The 18,509-nt window shown below is 45.5% G+C and overlaps 1 protein-coding gene and 1 long non-coding RNA gene across 9 annotated transcripts; one reads left to right on the top strand and one right to left on the bottom strand.

The window, feature by feature from the left end:
* Positions 1 to 658: 658 nt before the first annotated feature.
* Positions 659 to 4,567, bottom strand: LOC133149025 (H-2 class I histocompatibility antigen, D-D alpha chain-like). Of its 7 annotated transcripts, none has more exons than XM_061271782.1 (10): positions 4,406 to 4,563; positions 3,751 to 4,262; positions 3,554 to 3,652; positions 2,823 to 3,086; positions 2,419 to 2,697; positions 1,993 to 2,292; positions 1,759 to 1,869; positions 1,603 to 1,642; positions 1,239 to 1,284; positions 659 to 1,145 (listed from the first exon to the last, which is right to left on the bottom strand). In XM_061271782.1, exons 4-9 carry the CDS (start codon positions 3,058 to 3,060, stop codon positions 1,266 to 1,268), a joined length of 987 nt encoding a protein of 328 aa, XP_061127766.1. In that variant the 5' UTR covers positions 3,061 to 3,086; positions 3,554 to 3,652; positions 3,751 to 4,262; positions 4,406 to 4,563; the 3' UTR covers positions 659 to 1,145; positions 1,239 to 1,265. The 7 variants fall into 7 exon arrangements, with proteins under 7 accessions (XP_061127766.1, XP_061127768.1, XP_061127769.1 ...); XM_061271784.1 differs by having other exon boundaries at positions 3,590 to 3,652; XM_061271785.1 differs by having other exon boundaries at positions 3,590 to 3,652; positions 4,116 to 4,262.
* A 176-nt stretch (positions 4,568 to 4,743) lies between these two features.
* LOC133149027 (uncharacterized) lies at positions 4,744 to 6,655 on the top strand. Of its 2 annotated transcripts, none has more exons than XR_009713025.1 (4): positions 4,744 to 4,917; positions 5,328 to 5,434; positions 6,374 to 6,460; positions 6,604 to 6,655. It is a non-coding gene; the product is annotated as an uncharacterized LOC133149027 (long non-coding RNA). The 2 variants fall into 2 exon arrangements; XR_009713026.1 differs by having other exon boundaries at positions 6,374 to 6,472; positions 6,604 to 6,636.
* The last annotated feature ends 11,854 nt before the right edge of the window (positions 6,656 to 18,509 follow it).

Here is an 18,509-nt window from a genome sequence, read left to right as displayed (position 1 = left end):
TTTAAAGAAACATAATATGAATATTCAAGCATGCAAAATATTGTGTGGTGATTGGTCGATGGTTGATGGCCAGCTCCTCCTCGTTTGGGTTTTCCCCTGCTCAGCACAGGTGTCTGGACCACGACGAGTTATTCGCGTTCCCCATCGGCCTTGAGATGTCCTCCCTGTCTGGACATCCTGTTCCACAATACTTTGAAGAAAACAAATTCATGTAGTCTGCACATCCCTTTCCACTTATTAATCGACCACACTACTACTAGAAATTATATTGATATGACTCTTTGTTTGATCATCTGCCCTCTGGGAAGAGGTACAGGAGCCTGCGCTCCCGCACCACCAGACTCACCAACAGCTTCATACTCCAGGCTGTTAGGATCCTGAACTCGCTCCCCCTTTCTGCGTAGCGTCCTGTACTTGGCGCTATGCTTACTGTCTGCTGTATGCACACTGGCTCAGTTTTGCTCCTCTTATTTATTGGGTTATTTGTTTATTATTTATTCATCACTCATATTATTTATTATTTGTGCCTTCTTGTTTTTATTTTGTGTCGTCTACTTGTATGTCTATCGTGTACTATGTCTCATCACCGTGGGATCGAGGAAACGGAATCTCGGTTTCTTTGTGTGTCTTGACATATGAAGGGATTGACAATAAAGCAGACTTTGACTTTGACTTTATATGTGTCTAACGCAGCCTTAATCAAATGTGTTTGCAAACTGCCGAAAGTACATTTCCCTTTACTACAAACTGGAAATTAATGACATTTTCTTTTGAGTCTGTGATACATTGAGTACACGTGAATTCATTTTTTTAAGAAAAAAACTTCATGGATAAATCCAGGTTGTAAATGCATGTCAGTGCTTCTGAAGGCGTTAGCTTCCAGCGATGGCGAACTTCTCTTTCAGTTGAGACTACATGCCATTCTTTTCCATCAGCTAGCGGTGGGTTCCTCGCTCCCGAACGCCGCCCGCGCCTATCACCGCAATCTGATCGGCCTCGATAGTCTTCAGGTTGTTGGTGATCAGCAGCACGGTTCGGTCAAAACGCCTCACCAGATCCTGCAGGACCTACTCACGAACCTTCATGAGAATGTCTATCGATGCAGTGCGGCGCGATGAGAAAGTCCTCTGAAAGAATTCCAACACCTGAAGAAAGAGGAGCAAAATAGTGTTTCCAAATGTTTCCTAACCCACCTCCAGAAGCCAAAGACCACGTGTAATAAGCATGAGCTAACTCACCAGGTGACAGCAACTGCCTCTCATGACTCACAGTAGGTGGAAACAGCTAAAAGAGCGCAAACATGACGGAACGTTAAATTACACACAACAATTTTGATGAAGAATGTCATGTCCATTCCTTTCAACGGAAAAAAAAAGCATTTGCAAGTGTGGTTGCTGAACATATTTGGCTCGTATCTCAGGGCAATAGTGTACTTTTTTTGCACAACAATGGCCTTGACATCAACAAACGTGTGAACATTGTCACAGAACCCAGCTGACATTTTTCGACGCGACTCCTCATTGACTCTTAAGCTTTGAATCAAACCTTGACATGGCTGCCTTGTTATTGTGGCTCAAAGGAAGCAGAAAACATTTGACTTACTTAATTGTCCTTCTTCTTCTTCTTCTTCTTTTCTTTTCGGCTTGAGAGTATATGAATAAAAGAGAAGCAAGAAGCGATTAGGAATGGTCACAAACGACGCGAAGCAAACAATGTTCTCTTTGGATGTTCCTGACGGAGAAAACATTTGTCGCTCACCTTGTTTGGATTTGAGACGCTTGGCAAGGACCATCGCCGCCGCCACCACCGCCACCAGAGCGAGGACCACCAACGGGATGGCGATGGCCACCGCATTCTTCCAGTCTTGCTCTTTTGCACAAGGCAAAGCGTGTGCAATGAAGAGAGACACGTGAACGACTGTTGTCGTGACACCGAGCCGTCACGGGAGCCCGACAGCCAATGGGACGTGTCTGAGCCGTGACAAACGCTCACCCTGGTTGCTCAGAATGCTTCCGGCGTCCAGCTTGATGACGATGTCATCTGAGACGCCGGCTAGCCGGAACACGCATTCGTACTCCTGCTCCGCGGCGGGCGTCACCTCCACTTTCAGGTGGACCGAGGTCTGGAAGGTTCCATCGTGATTGGGGAGGGTCTCCCCCATCTCAACGTCCTTGTGGATCTCCTCGCTGTTCTTCCTCCAAAAGAGGAATGATGTTTTGGGGTAGAAACCCGTGGCGTGGCAGGTGACCGGAGAGGAAGGCGTCTTCTGCAGGAGAAACACCTTGGGAAGCTCTGCACGCAGGTTCATAGATGGACGGAAACACGTAAGAAGAGCACGACAGATGAAGAGCTCGGGAAGAAAGGAAAAACAGAAAGTGTGTGTGTGAGGTTGAGAGAAGACGTAAGAAGGCAACGTACCGGTTCTCGTCAGGTAGTCCCTCCCGTTGCTCACATGTTTCTTCAACTCAAAAGGACACTCCTCAATGAGTATATTCTTCCTGGCTTCATTCAACACGTCTATTTGGTCCAATTTCAATTTGGTGATGAAAGCTTGTGGATTTGCTGCAATCCATGTCATCGTCTTCGCCTCAAATGATAGGAAGTCTTCTCCGTTGTAACGGATGTGCTGCCAACCATCAACCTCACCCGTCTCATCATCCCATTCACAGCCTCTCATCACCTGAATCATGTGAACACCTGAAAGGATCGCACACAAGATTCAGTGACGGTAATCGGAGAGGAGCCACCAGTGACACGTCTGTTTATTAGTCATGAAGCGTACCAGCACATGAAATGAATTTTACGAGCTGGCGTAAACAAACCTCCAGTTTGGTTGAAGCGCTTTTTAGCGGTTTCAATGTTGACTTTCATGACCTGCTCATTCCCAATATTGAACTCCGTCTCTCTCTTCCAGAAGTGCGGATCATCTTCTGTGATTTTGTTCACCCAGTCATGTATTGCTTTCGTTTCCCTGTGGTAGCTGTCAAACTGCAGAATCTGAACGCCATCAACATAGGCCATCACCAAGTACTCTGGTAGCGTTGCAACTTGAGAGCCCATCTTAAAATAATTGAACGTGTGAATGACTGAAAGACAAAAACAAAAATGACACACATGATCTTGCTCTGCTTTTACATTGGGCAATCTTGTGCAATTCATATTTTCAATGACTTTGTCTGCAGCTGGGACATTGCAGCACTTGACATGTCGGAGTTGATGTTTATCCAAGCGCATTCTTTCGCTCAAACCTGTCAGTGAATTGACAATTGTTCCAGCGGGATGTCCCTCATCAGCGATTTAAATCCACTTATGAAAGAAATATAATTGCATAACTTTTGCCATCTTCAATTTGCCAAAAACAATTCCAATAGCGTAATTGATCATATATTGTCTATTCAGGAGGCTATACAATGTTTTTTTTCTGAAAGATACAACTTGATTGCCGTTACCGTGAAATGTTCATCAGTAATTGCAAAGACTCGACTGTCGAACATTTCATTACTGTACATTAGCTTTTCCATAATTAATCAAATGCATATTCATGCAGGTTTACATCGCCAAAAGAGGGACGATGTCTTGGGGTAGAAACCTGTGGCGTGGCAGGTGACCGGTGAGGAAGGCGTCTTCTGCAGGAGAAACACCTTGGGAAGTTCTGCACGCAGATGGAGGAAAACCCGTGAGGAGGGCAGGAAAATGGAGAGAGTGTGTAAGAAAGAGCATGTGTGGAGGGAGAGAGAAAGGACAATGTACCGGTTCTCGTCAGGAAGTCCCTCCCGTTCCTCAAATGTGTCTGAAAAGTTTAGATTCTGCCTGTGCTGCTTCAAAAGCTCTTGCAGTTGACAATGCTCTATCTAAACTCAGTCCATCTTCCTGAAGCAGTTTGTCACGCAGCTTTCTCATTGCACATTTTCCACTATTTGATCTCTTATCTGTCATATCGTCCTCCAGTGCACCAAAGTCACATGATTTCGCCAATTCTCTTAACGCATTCACAAAAGCATCTACTGACTCATCAGTACACTGAGCTCTCTGTCTAAACTTGTGTCTCTCCAGGACTACATTTCTTCGTGGTGTGAAATACGAGTCTAGAGCAGCAACAGTCTGTGCATACGTACTTTTGCTTCCAGGTAGATTGGCAAAAATTCTTTGCGTAGGTGCTCCAATGCAATGCAGTAATGTGGCCCTCCTCACTAAGTCTGGTGCATTAATAGTTCCACTGGCAACTTCGAAAAAACCGTAGGAGTCCTTCCACAGGCTATATTCTGTGAATAAATCAGATGCCCCAAGGTTCAACGCAGCAGGCGCGTTCAGTTGGGCGTACCTGGGTTCAGGTGCAGCGTGTCCCAGCACGGCTCCGGCACCATCGCCGTTCGACATGGTCAACACGATACAGTTGTCGTCTCACCTTTTTTTTTTTTCTTCCAGTATGGACGTAGAATCCTAGTCGTCCTTTCTTGCTTCTGGGTTCGTGGTAAACCGTTTCCTCGTCGCCAAAATGTTGTGTTCCTCAATAAAACAGTCTTTGTTTAACTTCAACTCTTTTATTTCCACATGTCCGTTTCTTGTTAGCTGCTAGTTCCTTGCTCTCTCTCTAGTCATTTTCTGTTCTCGCGATAAAATAACATCAGCGATACTACAGGTCTACTTAGCCTTTAGCATGTATTCAGGTTTTACATTTTAAGTTACGTTTGTTTTATTTTACTTAATTTTATTGCACTCTAGTGCAGTGCGGCACTGTACTTTATTATTTTTTGTCTTAACATGTAGTTTGCTCATGTGACCACACGGCGGCGCCGCTCACCCGCGACAAGCGCTGATCAACTTTATTTGGTTATTCTTTGGACAAAATAACGTCTTCACTTTTTTGCAGTCACGACAAACAGGAACCCGACGACATTGAGCAGTTACAGGAAGAAGGTATGATATTTATTTCATAGTCTAAAGTCAAAGTCTGCTTTATTGTCAATCTCTTCACATATCAAGACACACAAAGAAATCGAAATTACGTTTCCTCTATCCCACGGTGACGAGACATAGTACGCGATAGACATACAAGTAAACGACACAAAATAAAACAAGAAGGCACAAACAATAAATAATAAGAGTGATGAATAAATAAATAAATAAATAAATAAATATATAAATAAATATATAAATAAATAAATAATAAATAAACAAATAACACAATAAATAAGAGGAGCAAAACGGAGCTGCTTCTAGAATATTCTAGGATATTTGTTATGTTCTAATATTTAACATTATGTGACATACTTGTGCAATACTTAACTGGCTCATATGTGCCCAATTTTGGTTTGCTTTATTTACAGGGGAAGTAGAGGATCAGTCAGCTGGGACCATTTCTGCTGTCCAACAGGCTGCGTTCTCTGACCACAATGTCCAGTACCAGTTTTGCACAGACAATAATGGCGGTCAGGTAAAGACTTAATTACCCTATTTTTCGCACCAAAAGGCGCACTGGATTATAAGGCATTGAATTTTTTATTTTGGAAATTATTTCATATATAGGGCGCACCGGATTAAAAGGCGCATAAAATAGAAGCTATACTGCAACAAACTGAGGTTGACTAGGGTTGCCGTATGCATCCACTAGCCAATAACCAATGAGCCCTCTGTGAATAATCACGTTTCTCAAACAATCTCCTATAAAATGATCAGAACTGACTAAAGTTTGAGCTAACGTCGGTACTGCTTACCTATGTTTCCCCTCCATATCGATCCGTAGATTTACTCGAAATATTAACAGAGCAGCCTATTTTGACATGAAATAGTCTGGTGTGTATAGCAACTATCATGATAGCATTAGCCACCCGCAAACTCCCATGAGCCTCAGCTCGCAATCTCCCATGAGCCTCAGCAAAGTGTAAACAATCGCGTTTCTTAAACGATCTCCTATAAAACGATCGGAACTGACTAAAGTTCGATCTAACACATTGGTACTGCTTACCTCTGTTTCCCTTCCATATCAATCCGTGTATTTACTGGAAACATTAACGGAGCATACTATTTTGAAATGAAACAGCCTCACGGGTATAACAGCTATTTAGTGACGCCCCCTGACCACGGTTGCCGTAATGGTGGGAAGCAATGCGACCTTGTAATCTACTAATCGTACTAAAACGTACTGAAACATTTTGGCAGAGTACTGTGTACAACCAGTATGGATCAACAAATTCATCAATTGATCCATATATAAGGCGCTCTGCATTATAAGGCGCACTGTGTTTTTTTGAGTAAAATGTAAGTTCTTAAGTGCGCCTGATAGTGCGGAAAATACGGTAGGTGTTGTTTCCGTTCTAGTATGATTCCAACACTGTTCCTGCTCTCTCTCAAGGTAACCTATCGTGTCGTCCAGGTGACAGACGACAACATTGATCCATCCTCCGACGCCACTGCTGCTGTTAGCGTCGTCTCCGCCGCAGCATTTGCAGGAGCACCTCAGGTGCGTGAACATGTAAATATTACTGAATCGGCGACATTTTAATTTGATTTTAAGAACAAAGCAAAACATACGATGATGGTGGTTTCAACAGTGATTGATTTTTTTTTTTTTTTTTTTTGATGGATTCATTCTTTACCATCCAGGCTGTGATCCAGAACCCTTTCAGTAACGTGGGCAGTCCTGTCGGGGAGACGGTAGCAGGAGAGACACGTTTTGCCTACTTTCCCGCCGCCGCTGTCACCGACGGGAGAGCCACAGCAGTGTCGGTGCAAACGACCTCTGAACCCACAATCACACAGGGGGCAGGTTTGTTTACATACTTTCACTTTATATCAGTGCTTCTCAAATAGTGGGGCGCGCCCCCCTTGGGGGGCGCCGTGCTATACCTGGGGGGGGCGCGTGTGACCCTGGGGAACAGGCTTTTTTTTTTTGCAGTACTAGAATAAAGTGTAATTGCGCATCTTCCCAGCAGGGGGCAGTGACGCTCTCATTTTTACTTCTGTGACGTTTGCGACAGTGCAACATTTTACGACTTACAAGACAAGTTAGGATAGTCACGGTGGGGAGGGGGGGGGGGGGGCGCGAATAGTTTTCTTCTTGCTAAGGGGGGGGCGTAACAGAAAATAATTGAGAAGCACTGCTTTATATGGTCTTCGAACCGAATAAAAAATGTCGAGTAATAATAATAATAATTAAGCTTTTATTGCTTGTGTCCAGGTCAGTTCTACGTAATGATGACCCCTCTTGATGTGCTGCGGTCCGCAACTCAACGGAGCATCGCACCGCGCACACACACTTACCCAGGGTGAGTACACGATGTCAGAAAAAAAAAAAACCTCCCTCTTCTACACAAAGCCGTTCTGAATCCTACATTTTAAAAGGATTTCAATCAAACTCCCCATGAAGTTTTATTTTGTTCCAAACAAAAAGAAAAAAAGTGCAAGAGCGGAACAATAGCGTTCCTTATTAAATGATCAAAAATCTGAAAACCACACTGTGTCCTACTTACCGGCCATCCCCAGAGACGTTGGTGGAAGCGAGATGTTGCAGCATGGCAGCACAAACTGGCGAGGAGAACTTTCACATTCGAACCAATGCTGCTGCGATTCCCTCCCCTCAGTGTCAGCCCCGTTGTTTACAAAACAACACAATACTGTAATCGTACTGAGGTGTGATGTGTTTGTCCCTGAGGTGTATACAGTTGTGTTATTGCATGGCATTTAACCAAAATGTTGCATTCTTAACGGGATATTGGCGTGCATTTGGTGAGTGTCACTAATCTTTAGTAATCTCTGGTTGTCGTTGTTAGGGTGGTGCTCACTCTAACTTATTTTGCAAGAACCACACAGGAGACAAGCAAGTCCTTTTAGACACCTGCAAGTGGAGAGTCCATTCATAGCTGTGCTTACAGCGATGGTCGAATGGAAGTCTGACTCTGGCCTCATCAGGTGCATATTTATTGAGAGAAACAAGAGTGGGGTTGAAAGTGGGGGTGTGGGAAGACAGGATGGGGTGAAGCCCCTTCCCTGCTGATCAAAGCATAGCAGGGGGCCTTTTACGACTTTTTGTAAACAAAGCAACTTTGATTGCTTCCTCTGCAGCTAGTCAATCGGTTGAAAAGATCTTAGCACTTTGTTCTACTACTTTTGTTCAGACAGGACAAGCTAGGTAAATTATTACAGGTTACATTCCAAAATAATCATACGATGAAGATATTCTGCAAACCCTAACATATCCTGCAAACCCTAACAGTCGGCAAGAATTCAAGACATGCTAACAATCAGCCATCACTACAAATTGCATGAAGAAGATTTGCTGTTTACCATTGCAGGACCATCTGAATGCTGAGTGTGCGGACTCTTTTTGGCATCGGCTTTCTGGTGACCTCACGGGCCGCAGCAGTTTTTGCTCAAACAGGGAAATGCCCACTTTCACCTTCAGCTAACAACCACCAGAAGAACTGTCACAGTAGCAGACAATCTTCCATCATGGCCCAGAGCATCAACTACCTTGGGTATGTTTTATAAATACAATTTAAAGTGACGTCTAGTTTTCGTCATACCGTTTTTTTCCGTGTATAGTGCGCCCCCATGTATAATACGCACCCTAAAAATGGCATGTTGATGCTGGAAAAAAGCCCGTACCCATGTATAATACGCACCCAAATTTTGACTCCTACTTAAGTCCGTAAATGTAAAATTATTTCAGAAAAAAGATAATCTTTGGGAACAACCGGATGTTATTCTGCCGGTCAGTATCACTGCGCATGCGCTAGCAAACTCGATCGCAAAGAAATGTTTCGGATTTGTGTAGGGTACATTGTGACAGCAAACGAGCAGGTGATCGAGCAAGTGTCTGATACAACAGCATTGTGTTCGTATGGAGCGTGTTTGAAGTGAACACCAGAGAAGAAAGCGTATCTGTAATGGCGGCCTCCGGATCATATCCGGATTAGAAAATATATATTTATTTGTACCCATGTATAATGCGCACCCCAGATTTTAGGACAATACATTAGTTAAATTTTGCGCATTATACATGGAAAAAAACGGTACTTGTATTTCTTCTGCAGACAAGAGGAAGCCCAGCGCATTGATGAGGAGCTCTTCAGTGAGTACGGCTTCAGTGTGGACCAGCTGATGGAGCTCGCAGGGCTCAGTTGTGGTACCACCATCACAAGAGTGAACCACACTGTCCTTCCAGAATGATCATAATGTGAATCTAAGCATCTTCTGCTATTCCTCCCCCGGTTGGGGAGCGTCGGAAGCGGTGTGCGAGGAGGCTGAACCCAACTCAGCTCGCCCGGCCGTGCCTTCCATTCTTCTGGCGAATATTCGATCGCTGGACAACAACATGGTTGACATTCGCCTGCTGAGATCTACGAACCGGACAGTGCGTAACTGCTGTGTGCTCGTGTTCACTGGGACTTGGTTGACCGTCGACATTCCGGACTCTGCTGTACATCTGGAGCGGCTAGCGGGCGGACCGGGCCATTGTACGAGGGGGAACATCGCGAGAAGGTGGAATGCGCGTCTACATCCGTGACGAATGGTGCCGGGACTCTGTAGTGGGATGCAAGCACTGCTCGCCACTGGCGGAGTTTGTGATCTCCAGGCTGTTGGGGTCCTGAACTCCTTCCCCTTCTGAGTGGCGTCCTGTTAGAGTTAGGGTTAGGGTGTGAAAGGGACTCCAGTCGGATCCGGGTCTGCTGGAGCTCCTCGTGTGCCGTGCAGCTGAAATTGATCTCAACAGGTTAGTCTTTACTGGAAAATGTGTAAAACTTGTAAGATGTGCGATGTTCCACTGTGACACATCCACTGACCTCATCTCCTTTATTGCTGAGTCGGACATATTTGCCGTCCTGCTCCGCCTCATCCACGGTGACCTGCCCGCTAGCAGAGGCCTGCTGGGTGATGGGAGTACGAGTCACAGCGCTTCCGGCGAAGCTCGAAGCCTCGCTGTCCGTGTCGTTGGGACGCTTCCTCTTCCCGCTGGCCGACGTGGTCGAGCGTACCGTGCGGACAAACGTGGAGACATTAATTGCTATGAGAGGAAAAGTTGTGGTATGTTTGTAAGCCACACACACCTCTCCTCCTCGCTGTCAAGCACCTACCTGTAGGCAATTATCTCCATATCCAGCGCTAGCTTGACATCCATTAGCTCCTGATACTCATCCAGCTCCTGTAGGCACTTATCTCCAGATCCAACGCTAGCTTGAAATCCATTAGCGCCTGATACTTATCCAGCTTCTGCTCTAACCGCTCCCTCATGTCGACCATTTCTCGGTCTTTCTCCCCGAAGAGGTCTCTCTTTGGAGACAGAGCCTCCTCCAGATCTTTCACTTTTGCATCACGGGCTGCAAGCTGGTGTCAACACAGACTTTTTAAACTTTTGCAGCTGAGACAGATTCTAAGGTCAAAATGAAAAATGGTTACCTCTTTTTGAATGTAGAGTTTAATTTGAAGTTCATGCCGGCTTCCCATCTTCATCAAGGCGTCGGGCAGTTTGCTTTCATAATCTTCCTGGGGGGCGTTTTCCAACTCCATTAGCTCCTGATACTCATCCAGCTGCTGGTGCATCCGCTCCCGCATGTCGGCCATTTCTCGGTCTTTCTCCCCGAGGGGGCTACACATGGTGTCCCCTCTTTGGAGACAGAGCCTCCTCCAGATCCTTCAATTTTGCATCACGGGCTGCAAGCTAGTGTCAACACAGACTTTTTAAGCTTTTGCAGCTGAGACAGATTCTGAGGTCCAAATGATAAATGGTTACCTCTTTTTGAATATAGAGTTTAATTTGAAGTTCATGCTGGCTTCGCATCTTCATCAAGGCGTCGGGCAGTTTGCTTTCATAATCTTCCTGGGGGGCGTTTTCCAACTCAATTAGCTCCTGATACTCATCCAGCTGCTGGTGCATCCGCTCCCGCATGTCGGCCATTTCTCGGTCTTTCTCCCCGAGGAGGCTACGCATGGTGTTCCCTCTTTGGAGACAGAGCCTCCTCCAGATCTTTCACTTTTGCATCACGGGCTGCAAGCTAGTGTCAACACAGACTTTTTAGACTTTTGCAGCTGAGACAGATCCTAAGGTCCAAATGATAAATGGTTATCTCTTTTTGAATGTAGAGTTTAATTTGAAGTTCATGCTGGCTTCGCAACTTCATCAAGGCGTCGGGCAGTTTGCGTTCATAATCTTCCTGGGGGGCGTTTTCCAACTCCATTAGCTCCTGATACTCCTCCAGCTGCTGGTGCATCCGCTCCCGCATGTCGGCCATTTCTCGGTCTTTCTCCCCGAGGAGGCTACACATGGTGTCCCCTCTTTGGAGACAGAGCCTCCTCCAGATCTTTCACTTTTGCATCACGGGCTGCAAGCTAGTGTCAACACAGACTTTTTAGACTTTTGCAGCTGAGACAGATTCTAAGGTCCAAATGATAAATGGTTATCTCTTTTTGAATGTAGAGTTTAATTTGAAGTTCATGCTGGCTTCGCATCTTCATCAAGGCGTCGGGCAGTTTGCGTTCATAATCTTCCTGGGGGGCGTTTTCCAACTCCATTAGCTCCTGATACTCCTCCAGCTGCTGGTGCATCCGCTCCCGCATGTCGGCCATTTCTCCGTCTTTCTCCCCGAGGATGCTACACATGGTGTCCCCTCTTTGGAGACAGAGCCTCCTCCAGATCTTTCACTTTTGCATCACGGGCTGCAAGCTAGTGTCAACACAGACTTTTTAAACTTTTGCGGCTGAGACCGATTCTAAGGTCCAAATGATAAATGGTTACCTCTTTTTGAAGGTAGAGTTTAATTTGAAGTTCATGCTGGCTTCGCATCTTCATCAAGGCGTCGGGCAGTTTGCTTACATAATCTGCCTGGAGGGCGTTTTCCAACTCCATTAGCTCCTGATACTCATCCAGCTGCTGGTTCATCCGCTCCCGCATGTCGGCCATTTCTCGGTCTTTCTCCCCGAGGAGGCTACGCATGGTGTACCCTCTTTGGAGACAGAGCCTCCTCCGGATCTTTCACTTTTGCATCACGGGCTGCAAGCTAGTGTCAACACAGATTTTTAGACTTTTGCAGCTGAGACAGATTCTAAGGTCCAAATGATAAATGGTTACCTCTTTTTGAATGTAGAGTTTAATTTGAAGTTCATGCTGGCTTCGCATCTTCGTCAAGGCGTCGGGCAGTTTGCTTTCATAATTGTACTAGAGGGCGTTTTCCAACTCCATGAGCTCCTGATACTCATCTAGCTGCTGGTGCATCCGCTCCCGCATGTCGGCCATTTCTCGGTCTTTCTCCCCGAGGAGGCTACACATGGTGTCCCCTCTTTGGAGACAGAGCCTCCTCCAGATCTTTCACTTTTGCATCACGGGCTGCAAGCTAGTGTCAACACAGACTTTTTAGACTTTTGCAGATGAGACAGATTCTAAGGTCCAAATGATAAATGGTTACCTCTTTTTGAATGTAGAGTTTAATTTGAAGTTCATGCTGGCTTTGCATCTTCATCAAGGCGCCGGGCAGTTTGCTTTCATAATCGTCCTGGGGGGGCGTTTTCTAACTCCATGAGCTCCTGATACTCATCCAGCTGCTGGTGCATCCGCTCCCGCATGTCGGCCATTTCTCGGTCTTTCTCCCCGAGGAGGCTACACATGGTGTCCCCTCTTTGGAGACAGAGCCTCCTCCAGATCTTTCACTTTTGCATCACGGGCTGCAAGCTAGTGTCAACACAGACTTTTTAGACTTTTGCAGCTGAGACAGATTCTATGGTCCAAATGATAAATGGTTATCTCTTTTTGAAGGTAGAGTTTAATTTGAAGTTCATGCTGGCTTCGCATCTTCATCAAGGCGTCGGGCAGTTTGCTTTCATAATCTTCCTGGGGGGGCGTTTTCCAACTCCATTAGGTCCTGATACTCATCCAGCTGCTGGTGCATCCGCTCCCGCATGTCGGCCATTTCTCGGTCTTTCTCCCCGAGGAGGCTACGCATGGTGTCCCCTCTTTGGGGACAGAGCCTCCTCCAGATCTTTCACTTTTGCATCACGGGCTGCAAGCTAGTGTCAACAGACTTTTTAAACTTTTGCAGCTGAGACAGATTCTAAGGTCCAAATGATAAATGGTTATCTCTTTTTGAAGGTAGAGTTTAATTTGAAGTTCATGCTGGCTTCGCATCGTCATCAAGGCGTCGGGCAGTTTGCTTTCATAATCTCCCTGGAGGGCGTTTTCCAACTCCATTAGCTCCTGATACTCATCCAGCTGCTGGTTCATCCGCTCCTGCATGTAGGCCATTTCTCGGTCTTTCTCCCCGAGGAGGCTACGCATGGTGTCCCCTCTTTGGAGACAGAGCCTCCTCCAGATCTTTCACTTTTGCATCACGGGCTGCAAGCTAGTGTCAACACAGACTTTTTAGACTTTTGCAGATGAGACAGATTCTAAGGTCCAAATGATAAATGGTTACCTCTTTTTGAATGTAGAGTTTAATTTGAAGTTCATGCCGGCTTCCCATCTTCATCAAGGCGTCGGGCAGTTTGCTTTCATAATCTTCCTGGGGGGCGTTTTCAAACTCCACCATGTGAGACTCGTGCCGGCGTTTGACCTTGCGCAACTCCTATGTGAGACGTGAGAATGACTCAGCTCTATTCTCATGAATTAAATAAGCGATCGTGATGATAATCGTGTCCGACCTCGGAATGCAGGTTCTTTTGAAACTCCAGCTCCTTTTTAAGGGTTTGAATGCGATTCTCTCCATCCACGCTCCTGAGCATCTCATCCTGCAGCTGATTTTGGGCATCCTCCAAGCTGGTGTCGAGCTAAACGTGGCAACAACTTTAACACAATCATCACGGTAATTTAATCGTGATTAGATTCACCTTGGCAACCTGTGTCTTCAGATCTCGGTTTTCTGTCTCAAGGCTACACTTTTCTCCTAACGCTGTCGTCAAAGACGCGTCCTTGGAGTTCAGCAAGGCTTCAAGGCTTCGGTTTTCTGTCTCAAGGCGAGGCTTTTCCCCTAACGCTGTCGTCAAAGACGCATCCTTATTGTTCAGCAAGGCTTCGGTTTTCTGTCTCAAGGTGACGCTTTTCCCCTAACGCTGTCGTCAAAGACGCGTCCTTGGAGTTCAGCAAGGCTTCGGTTTTCTGTCTCAAGGCGAGGCTTTTCCCCTAACGCTGTCGTCAAAGACGCGTCCTTGGAGTTCAGCAAGGCTTCAAGGCTTCCGTTATTTGTCTCAAGGCGACGCTTTTCTCCTAACGCTGTCGTCAAAGACGCGTCCTTGGAGTTCAGCAAGGCTTCCAAGTCTTTGAGCCTCTGCAGCGCTGCTGCCAGATCGGATTCTTTCTTCGTGTTCCTGAGATGACAGATATACACATAAACTGGGAATATGGAAAATGGATGGACGCAGTCAAATGTGCTATTTATGTTGATATGCGACTATGGCAGACATGGGCAAACTACGGCCCGCGGGCCACATCCGGCCCACGGGGCCGTTTAATCCGGCCCGCCAAACCTGAATAAAGTGTATTATAAATGTTTGGGGGGGTCATTTTCCCTACAATTACTATGTTTCCCCAGTAGATGGGAAAGCGCCCGCCCGCCCGCGCATTTACTCCCGGGAGCCGTCAGAAAGCTCGGTGCACACTCACAAGTACATGTGCGTACTCAGTAGTACGTAGTCATTTCATCTATCAGTGCCGAATTTTGAGTGTAGGCTGTGACGTCAATATTCTCGTAATTCGCGTGCTGAGTTTTCAGATACAGTTTTACGCTAAAGCCACCCACAAACCTTCCCCTGGAATCCTTCTATTAAAATGAGTCGCCCAAGAAAAAGCAAGGTGGACACAGTGGCGAGTGTTTAAAAGAGAGTGGCCAATTTGGCTCGACGTACGCGACGTGACGTTCAGCCACATGAACGTCAACAAAGCCGGTCACAGATCTAGGTTAACGGACCGACACCTCGGCTCTATCCTAAGAATTACCACAACAAATTTTACTCCAGACTATGATGCACTGGCAAAAAAGGGAAACCAACAATACTATTGATTTCTTTATTTAGATGTATTCTTTCACTGATTCTTCAAGATGATGTATTTGGTCAGAATGTTTGCCGTTGGATGTGATGTTGCCTCATTAGATAAACATATTTCATAAATCTGACCTGCAGGCGCTGAAGTGATGGAAAATGTTATACATCATAACAATGTCGTATTTAATAAGAATCACTGATAGTAGTTTTTTGGTGAGATATTTTTTTAATGCTGTTAATAAATGCATTTGTTTTCAAAAAATCCATGCTAAAAGTAAAAAGCTTTTATGCAATGACCTTTACATGTCATTTATATGACCTTTACACACAAACACTACATCCATCTGCTCCTGGTTCGGCCCCCCGGTCAAAATTTAGAACCCAATTCGGCCCGCAAGTCAAAAAGTTTGCCCGCCCCTGGACTATGGGATGGTTAACTGGAAGTCCAATGTTGAGCTGCAATTAGTCACGAGGAGGATTTTCCTTGGGGTGTGGCCCCAGCAGCAAAGCAATTATGTCAGCACTAATATCCAGCATCCATTTTGTTGTTGGCATATTTTTGATAAAATGGCCGGGCCTCACCTTGCTTTCAGCTCCTTGATTTCCTCCCTCAGCTTGCTCACCTCCAGCTCCAGACGTGCACGCTCTTTGGCCTCAGAGTCCAGAGTCGCACGGGCATCCGCCAGCTCCGTCTCGAAAACGGCCTTCAGGCCCGTCAGCTGCCGGGACACCTCTGTTTCGGATTCAGTGATGCGCAAAAGCAAGCCGGCGTTCCCCACTTCCCGGGAACGGGCGTTGTCGACGTAAATGCCCAGAAGGTCGTTGAGCTTGCGGAGATCTTCCACCTCCTGGGAGAGGGCGTTGTTTGCACCTTGAGGAATGTTTTCTGGGGTCGCCATCTCGAGCTTGCTTCTGCTGATCCAGGAAAGACTCAGTGTCATGCATTACACCAATGCCTGATTGCACTTATCAAAGAAACTGCATAGAGGTTTCTTCAAAGTCAAACAAAGGTTCCTTTGTAAATACACATAAAAAAAAAAAACTCACTCTTTGCAATGGTTCAAAGAAACTATGCAACGGATGGATCCTAAGGGCGGCTCGGTGGGGCACTGGGTAGCACGTCCGCCTCACAGTTAGGTGGGTGCTGGTTCGATTCCACCTCTGGCCCTACCTGTGTGGAGTTTCCTCCCTCAGCTTGCTCACCTCCAGCTGCAGACGGTCGTTGAGTAGGGGTGTAACGATACATCGATACACATCGATTAATCCATATAATGCTCTACGATTTATTGGCATCGATGCTAAAGGTAAACATCGATTTATATCGCCGTGTTTGACCTCGGACATTAGACGCGACTTTATTTTGAAATCCAGTTCATTGTTGCTTGCTTCCTCTTTCCGGGAGCAGGGAGCACAGGGCTCGAAGCTTATTTTTTGCCCAAGTTGCCCTCGGGCAAGTTGGAGAAAATTCTACTTGCCCGAAACAAAATTTTACTTGCCCGAATTTTTTTGGAGTGGATTTTTACTTGCCCGACACATTTTTGCAATAAAAAAGACAACACTATAAGTTTTGCCTTCATATGCCTTCGTATCCGCCAACCGGAAACAAGCTCTGCTGGTGCGCAGGCGCAGAAGAGCCAGGGACGGGTGAGAGAGCATGCATTTAATTACGAAGCGCTTTGCCGTTATCAATGTATTGCAGACTTACACGAGAAACTAACCGCTCCCTAGAAAACAAAATGTCGGACCAGAAGCGGCAGAAGTTGCGAGAAATTATGCACAAAATCGTCTTTTTACAGCTTGAAAACATGGTATTATGGCAGGGCAAGTGAGGAAAAAATTCTACTTGCCCGTCTGCCATCGCTACTTGCCCCGGGCAATCGGGCAATCGTTAGTTTCGAGCCCTGGCTGAGCAGTGCGCGGCGTTGCTGCACGTGAAAGGGGAGTCGACAACTAGTACGCGGCTCCTGGGCTGGTGCTATGGCTAGTGTCCAAAAAGACGAGGAAATTGGCTCCCCTTTAGGCTTCAAGTCATTCGTTTGGAAGCACTTTGGATTCCAAAGAAAAGATGGCTCAACGAACAAGACACGTGCAGTTTGTAAATCCTGCCATGCGGTGATCAAATATTCAGGGAGCACAAATCTCGCCGCACATTTAAAGAAAAAACACGACATCAAAGTTCAGTGTTAAAGTAAGCAATTTGTATACTACAATACTCTTGTAATTTCCTAAATAAAGAGTTTGCAGTACCTTGTTGATTTTGCGTATGAATTGTTATAAATCAGGATATTGTTCTATAGTTTTTATTAAAAAAAATGTATACATCGATCGTAGAGCACTAAATCGCGATATATCGTGAATGAATCGCAGCAGGCTTTAAGATATCGGCAAATATCGTATCGTAGTTCTTTATATCGATATTATATCGTATCGTGACAAAACCCGCGATTTACACCCCTATCGTCGAGGTTGCTGAGATCTTTCTTCTCCACCAATTTGTGCTTTTCAGCAATAACAACCTGCTTTGGCGATCTCCTCTGCCACGATAAAATTCGCTTTCACAGCAGCTTCACTTTGTGATTTTGAACGGGTGAAAAACGTCTGCTGGAATATCAGCTTCTTCTTTACCTTTTCTTTAACTCTTCTACCTTCTGTCATTCTGCTCTGCATTCAGGTCTTTCAGGTTATCCAGATGTTTTGTTTCATAGTGCCGTCTTAGATTAAAATCTTTCAATACAGCCACATTAGCGCCACACATGAGACAAACGGGCTTACCGGCAATGTCAGTAAACATATACTCAACCTTTTTAAAGGCTTTGTTTTCAGAATCAACTTTTCTCTTCGGCATCATGAGGGGCTAGCTTCGCAATAACTTGCAGCAACAAGCACTTGTCCTGATTGCCGCGGAAAAACGCTCAGCAAGGCAGCGAAAGCACTGCATTATGGGATCTGTAGTTTATTGTGTTATCATCGCTTCGTATCGTCGGGCCATTAGTAACAATAATATAAAATGATCTCGCGGGCCTTGAGTTTGACACACATATGGTTTAGACTCTTTGCAAACGCTTTTCTTTATATCTTTAAGCTGTTTGACACTTTTACTTGCTTTCTATCAGAGTTGTTTTACTCCTGCTTCGGCAATGTTTCATTTCTACACCCAAGCGATCATTGAATTCATTTTTGTCCTATTTTTCGAATTTAGCAACTGTGTAACATTGCGGCTACTGCAAGACGTCAAAACGAAGGTATTAAGGTCATTTCAAGAAGACGTACCAGTTCGAACTTAAGACTCAAACTCAACGTTTGGGTTTAGTTAGCTTTTATCATGTGTTCAGGTTTTACATTTTAAGTTACATTTGTTTTATTTTACTTAATTTTATTGCACTATAGTGCAGTGCGGCACTGTACTTTATTTTTATCTTAACATGTAGTTTGCTTATGTGACCACACGGCGGCGCCTCTCACCCGCGACAAGCTCTGATCAACTTTATTTGATGCTAGTTTCGAGCTTTACGTTATTCTTTGGAGAATAATTGAGCGGGTTAATG

This window comes from Syngnathus typhle, unplaced genomic scaffold (assembly GCF_033458585.1).
Source record: "Syngnathus typhle isolate RoL2023-S1 ecotype Sweden unplaced genomic scaffold, RoL_Styp_1.0 HiC_scaffold_233, whole genome shotgun sequence".
In the NCBI taxonomy this organism is placed as follows: domain Eukaryota; kingdom Metazoa; phylum Chordata; class Actinopteri; order Syngnathiformes; family Syngnathidae; genus Syngnathus; species Syngnathus typhle.
This window is presented reverse-complemented; position numbering and strand designations above follow the sequence as displayed.

What these genes read in the sequence shown, in the direction of transcription:
- LOC133149025 (XM_061271780.1), bottom strand. Translation starts at nt 3,234, where the DNA reads ATGCGCTTGGATAAACATCAACTCCGACATGTCAAGTGCTGCAATGTC. An exon ending in GCGCTTCAACCAAACTGGAG is followed by an intron (nt 2,698 to 2,822) that starts GTTTGTTTACGC and finishes CGATCCTTTCAG; the next exon opens with GTGTTCACATGATTCAGGTG. An exon ending in GGACTACCTGACGAGAACCG is followed by an intron (nt 2,293 to 2,418) that starts GTACGTTGCCTT and finishes ACCTGCGTGCAG; the next exon opens with AGCTTCCCAAGGTGTTTCTC.